Source organism: Taudactylus pleione, unplaced genomic scaffold, assembly GCF_031769625.1.
Source record: "Taudactylus pleione unplaced genomic scaffold, aTauple2 ptg000256l, whole genome shotgun sequence".
Classification (NCBI taxonomy): Eukaryota; Metazoa; Chordata; class Amphibia; order Anura; family Myobatrachidae; genus Taudactylus; species Taudactylus pleione.
The window spans coordinates 24,374,082-24,380,081 of record NW_028284658.1 but is presented as its reverse complement, the minus strand read 5'-3'; the positions used below and the strand labels follow the sequence as shown (position 1 = coordinate 24,380,081).

The 6,000-nt window shown below is 44.7% G+C and overlaps 1 protein-coding gene across 1 annotated transcript; it reads right to left on the bottom strand.

Annotated features, from left to right (window-relative positions):
- COA3 (cytochrome c oxidase assembly factor 3) lies at window positions 1–3,436 on the bottom strand. The gene is made up of 2 exons (XM_088480851.1): window positions 3,097–3,436; window positions 1–487 (listed from the first exon to the last, which is right to left on the bottom strand). Exons 1-2 carry the CDS (start codon window positions 3,293–3,295, stop codon window positions 384–386), a joined length of 303 nt encoding a protein of 100 aa, XP_088336977.1. The 5' UTR covers window positions 3,296–3,436; the 3' UTR covers window positions 1–383.
- Window positions 3,437–6,000: the final 2,564 nt, after the last annotated feature.

The window sequence follows — 6,000 nt, the reverse complement described above, 5'->3', positions numbered from 1 at the left end:
TGCAGTCTCATTAATTTATTGATTTTAAAATGTGGACATTCAGTGGATTTTATTAATTAAGAACACATTTTAGGGCATCATTAAATGTTTTATTAACAAAAGGAAACTAGAGAAATAAATGCATTTAAACAACAGATTTTTTTGTTTGCTAAATTGTGAAAGACTGCATACCAGCAGCAACAGCAAAGTCTTTCTGTGCAACTCATTGAGACGGAAATAGAGATCAATGCAGACACTTGATTTATAACACGATGCTTCCCATCAAGCTTCCAACACTTGACATGAAGTTAAGTTATCGTCATATTGGAATTGTAGGATGCTGATGTCCATGAAGAGGCCCCAAACTACATCAGATAACCAGTCTCTTTTCCTGAGGTCTGCAATCAATTAGCTGATGTTTTGGGATAATTTGCTCGTGCAACTTTTGCTTCATTTTCCAGCTCATCTAGAAACTTTTCTTGAGACACAGAAAAGAAGGTGTACCCATCTATATGTGAGCTAAGGAACTGAAGCCCATTAATACAATCAACCTGCGCCAACGTCAACGTAAACAGCAGAGACATAATGAGGCGAGGGGGAAAAAAATGCAATCACTTATGTATCTGCTATTGCCTGTATCATTCCAACAGGAGGCGGAGAGCAAATACTGAACTCACATACATTTAGGAATGCTTTTTTCTGTATTTATAGATTTATTAAGAATTTACACTTATTAGTTGGTAGAACTATTTTCTAGAAAGAATGTAATGTGGCTATTTGGAAGAGGTTAATTTTTATTGGCTTCTAATTTTGAGGTAATCAAAGCGCTCCCATTAATTTCTATGGCATGACCAGCTGTAACCAACCCATTCACTATGGGACTCTGGGCTCGGTTCAGACCCACTCGCTAGGCTGCGTTCGCTCGTAGCCGCCGATGGTTCGCAATCTGCGCATGCATCGCAGTGCGCGTGCCTGAACTAGTCCAGGCGATCTGGAAGCGTCCGCTCGCTGCACAGACAGCTCGCTAGACTGAGTGACAGAACAAGCAGTTTGTAGGTGGTAACAGGGGTAGAACGATGGAAACGGGGGAGTGGAGATGCGAACGCAGGCGTGTCTGAGCGTCTCAACGCCGCTTAAGAGGCGTGCATAATTAACATTGAGCATCATAGTACACGTCACTTGGCTGGTTTTCACACTGAAGCATTCGCAGTGCTTGCGGCAAGGTATGGTCAACCACAAGCGCTGCGATCGCATCCGATGGTTGCATACACTACCTGGACATGACGTGCATTAGTGTGCATATTAAGACAGGCTGGTGGGCGTCTGCATACACACCGCGATCGCACGCCAAGACATAGCGGGCATGCTAATGCCTTGCCGTGCGATCGCCTGCCTCTGCATACGCTGGGTGCAAGCGTACGCATCTAGCGCGCGGGTCTGAATTGAGCCCTCTAACCGAGGTACCTATATGGATCAAAGAAGAGCATCACGAAGTGTATAGGTGAGTAACAAAATGGAGAACAAGGGGTGTGGGGTGTCTAATAAATTATTTTTACTATATTATGCATATCAGCTCTTGTGGTTTACTAAGTGCCAGCATGCCCTGGCAGCCATTAAACTTGGACATGACATGGCCTCCAGGTCAGATTAAGGTACACATGGGCCTGGGGCTCAGAATGATCAAGGGTCCATTGTGAGAAGAGAAAGAGCGGTGACCAGTGCTGCATGTGTGGCTACAATATATCCATAAAAGTATATTTCTTTATTTTGTGCAAAAATAGAAATAAAATGTTATTACATATGATTTATGGCAAACAGTGTGCCAACTGGTGTATGGCCATCATCATGCGGTCATGATGATGGGCCTATTTTTATGTGGAGGCTGGAGCCGTATCTTCATCAGCCCCATTGTTAATCCCCTGCATAGCCTGTAGTGCTCCGGTAAATTATATTATTAATCCCACAGCCACGGGGTGTAGGTAATTCTAGCACCATCAGCCCAGGTTCTATTGGGGGGAGGGGGGAATACAGCGCTGTGCAACCTTATGCTGTTTGGCACTGTGGTGGAGGAAAGTATATGCCCCCCTTCCCCCCACTAGAGTGGCACTAGCCCCAGCTGATAATGCCCACTGGTGGATCGGGGGAATTTTTCAATACCCACACTCTCTGTACAAGACTCTTCTCCCCCAGATTTTTTGTCAAGCAGCCAGATGGAATCGTTCTGCAAAGGGACCGCACAATTTTTCCTTTTTCCATAAAAATATATATGAAGGGCTAAACAGATCCTAGGGATCCATGCAGCACTATTAAACCGTTTGCTTATTTGCGTTTGTCCCCCCTGGTCAAAATTTCCCAGCCCAGTAACACATGGATGATGGGTACATATATATTTTATATAAACCACAATCCAAAATGTAACTCAAATACATTTAATCAAATGAATTTAATAGTAATATTTACTGCAATGCATATTACAGAAACCAGCATTACATGTGATTTGGGAGTGGTCCATTATCTGTGGATATGCTGCTGCAGAGTATAAGCAGGGCCATCTCCCAGGGGCCCCACATATAACTACATCACCATCGTGGGGGCACTGTGCCATATGTAAACGGTTGATACTAGATCCTAAATGGCTAAAGGACCTCTGTGACGTATCAACCACGTGACTGCTGCAGGAGGCTGGACCACTCCTGTGTTACCATCCACTAGGGCATAGAGGGGGAATAAATATTTGTGGCGAGCCACCGTGCCCAAAGCGTGGCGAGGCTACGAGGGGACACTTTTCCCCCGTTCTAATACTTACCACTCCGCCTTTCAGCGCCGGTCATGTGGGATGTGACGTCACAGGTCCCCTGCAGCCCCCTATTCTAGCCATAACCATTTGTAAACTGGGGGTTTTGTGGTATAATGTGAACCAGGGGCTCTACAGTAACACATTTGTGGTGCTGGGAGCATTTACACAGTATCATTTTGTATAAGATCGCCAGCATACCTTACTCACAATTTTATTGGTAGGGGTCCCGACAAGTTAATCGTAAGGAGCCCCCACAAACCTTAATTCGGCCCTGCGTGTAAGGGACGATAGAGGAGGGCAGTGCGCCCCTAGAAGGATACAGATCCCCAGCACGATGCCGCCTATCGTCAGAGCGGTGATAATATTCTTGGACCGTAACTTCCCCGAATTCCTCGCCCATTCAGCCATCTCCCTCTTCCGCATGAACTCCATCTGCTCCGGGGTGATCTTGTCATGCTTCGGGTCGACCTTCTGTGCGAACTGGTGCTCTGACCCCTGTGCGCTTCCCTTATCCGCCATATCTCCCCAACAGCCGCGCAGAGCGATGACGTCACTACCATGCGCATCACCACAGCGCCTCTTAAATGTCTTTGTATTGAAACAGGTAATCCCGCGAAGTACTATATCTAAGGTTTACGTTAGAGTCCAAACTCATACTGCAATGTCAGCTTGATTACAATAAACACGCCACCAAAGTTGAGACGTTCTGAAATCGTGCCCTCAACAAATATGGCGGCGCACGGCTTGTTTTCGATTTTAGTGAACGGGTGAATCTGATGACGCAGTTACACGCCCCATTGTAGACTTCGTAATACACTTCAGTATAAATCCGAGGTAGACGATGTACCCTGTAGTAATAGTAACTGTACATTTATTTCCTTTCCAGGCAATTGGCTTTAGTGGCGAGGAGTCAGTCTGCTGAGCTGACTGGGTTTACTGAATGCAGGTTATGAGTGGATCTGTGGATCGAACACTAATTTGCTGCGTTCCTGCAATTCTCATCATGATTCATGACATGATGAGAATTGCCCCAATAGTAACACTAGCCCGTGAAATTAGCATATTAAGTAATTCAAAATAAGCTACAATTTTACATGTGCAGTTGTAAAAGATAGGGGCATTTCAGTACCAAATCTTTTACGACAAGGAAATGTCCCTATACCCCTTTTACACGGTTCCAACCCGGGACAGACCCCTTTCCCACTGCGGCGCTAACCAAAGTTATGCCCGTTGGCACCGTTCACGTCGGACCCGGGTTGCAGAGATGATGCAATCTCCAAGCGCCACTAAAGCCGGCCTATCCGCATGCGGCACGACCCGGATTGCGCCATTTACACTGCAGGGTGACACGGGAACGACCAATGCCCAACCCGGCAAGCTAGCCTTGACGGATCCCCGGGTCACTGGATCCGGGTTAATGTGCAAAAAAACGGGATTTTAATGTCAGTGTAAAAGGGGTCGATTAATGGACCTCCAGTAAGCTTCATATATTATTCCTTTAAGCGCAGCAAATGATTTGTATGACACCTTATCCATCTGTTTATATTGTAATCTATATGCGCCGCAGTTGCAAATTGTTCTTAGTTTCTAGAAAATTGGTTTAAATCATGTAAATATAATTGTAAGTAGCAAATATACAAGTACATAATCCATAGTTACAAATAAAGCAATATAATCAAACATAATAGATCAGCATAACATCATAATAAGTGCATTTGAGGTAGACAAAGCATGTGCAGACATAGATAGGGTACAGAAAGTCCTAATGGTTACAATTTATAGTCTAGAGCGGGCATGTCAAACTTGCAGCCCACAATGCCCTATAATGCAGCCCGACCACCATTCTGGGATTCCTAGTCTTGAGCTTTGCAAATCCAGGAGGGACGGGCACTATCTAATAGGGCCCATACACCTAAACAACCATCATAAGATCAGATGAATGATACGTTTTCCCTACGATTCTCCCAGAGCTCCCTGGCAGTCCCTGCAGCATGTTTGTTGTTTTTCTAGCACACGATCTGTCGTAAGATCGATTCTTTGTCTCAGGGGCTCATCAGGGAAACAGTCATTGAAATGACTTGAAATGCCACATGATGGATCGCATGAACAAAATAAACGTCACGATCCTCATATGGATACGACGGGCAAGATGTGCTGCACATATGATCAGAAGACATGATTGTACGAACAGCGGGAGCCTGCATTGGATCGTAAGTTACTAAAAAAAGACACGATTTTCACAAGATCCATCTTATGATTGCTTGAAAATCGCATAATCGTCCAGAAATCGTGTAGGTGTATGGTGGCTATTGGACAGAGGTTCCCAAACGCGGTCCTCAAGGCTCCCCAACAGTTCAGGTTTTGGAGATATCCGTGGTTGAGCACAGGTTGGTTAAATCAATTTGACTGAGGTACTAATTAAGTCACCTGTGCTCAGCCATGGATATCTCTAAAGCTTGAACTGTTGGGGAGCCTTGAGGACCGCATTTGGGAACCTCTGGTCTAAGAGATCCCACAACGAGACAGTGCTAGTGACATCACTACCAGTGTATCACTGGCTGAGATAGTCTCTCCTCCATCAGCCTTCCTCGTGGCCTGCATTCTTTGAATGTTCATTCATGGGCATACAGAAGGGCATGAGGGGCTGCCCTTAATGCTCTTATGGGGCAATCTGATTGGGTGCGAGTTGGCTTGTGCGAGCAGTTCTCACGGAGAACTTGTACTGCGAATTGCAGTTGCAATACAATTCCAAATTCACATTTTTTTTTTCAGAGGAAAAAGAAAAATCAAATTTTTTTTGTGCGCACCCCCCTGAGGGTATGAAATTGTAGGGAAAATCTTTATTTTAAGGTAAAAATGTCAGGACACAGTGCAGAACCCCTTGGACACCCCCACTTCCCAATAACTAATTATGCATTTGGAAGTTTTCAATTAGCTTAATTGGCCCAATAATAAACCATAATTTTTGGGTGTTAAAATAAATATCTTTAAATTAACCCAAAATCAACTTTTTCGTTAGCTTAGGCACCCCAAATTTAAAGTAGGGATGTGCAGGCTCGGATAGGTTCGAGTTTGCACGTTGATTTCGGATTTTTCCCTCCAAAAAAACGGAACTCAGAAAGAGGCTAAACGTCATCTTACATGGACGAACATCATCATTCCTGGACTTGTCCAGGAATGATGGTGTTCGTCCATGTAAGATGACGTTTAGCCTCTTTCTGAGT

What these genes read in the sequence shown, in the direction of transcription:
- COA3 (XM_088480851.1), bottom strand. Translation starts at nt 3,295, where the DNA reads ATGGCGGATAAGGGAAGCGCACAGGGGTCAGAGCACCAGTTCGCACAG. An exon ending in CGGCATCGTGCTGGGGATCT is followed by an intron (nt 488 to 3,096) that starts GTATCCTTCTAG and finishes GCTCACATATAG; the next exon opens with ATGGGTACACCTTCTTTTCT.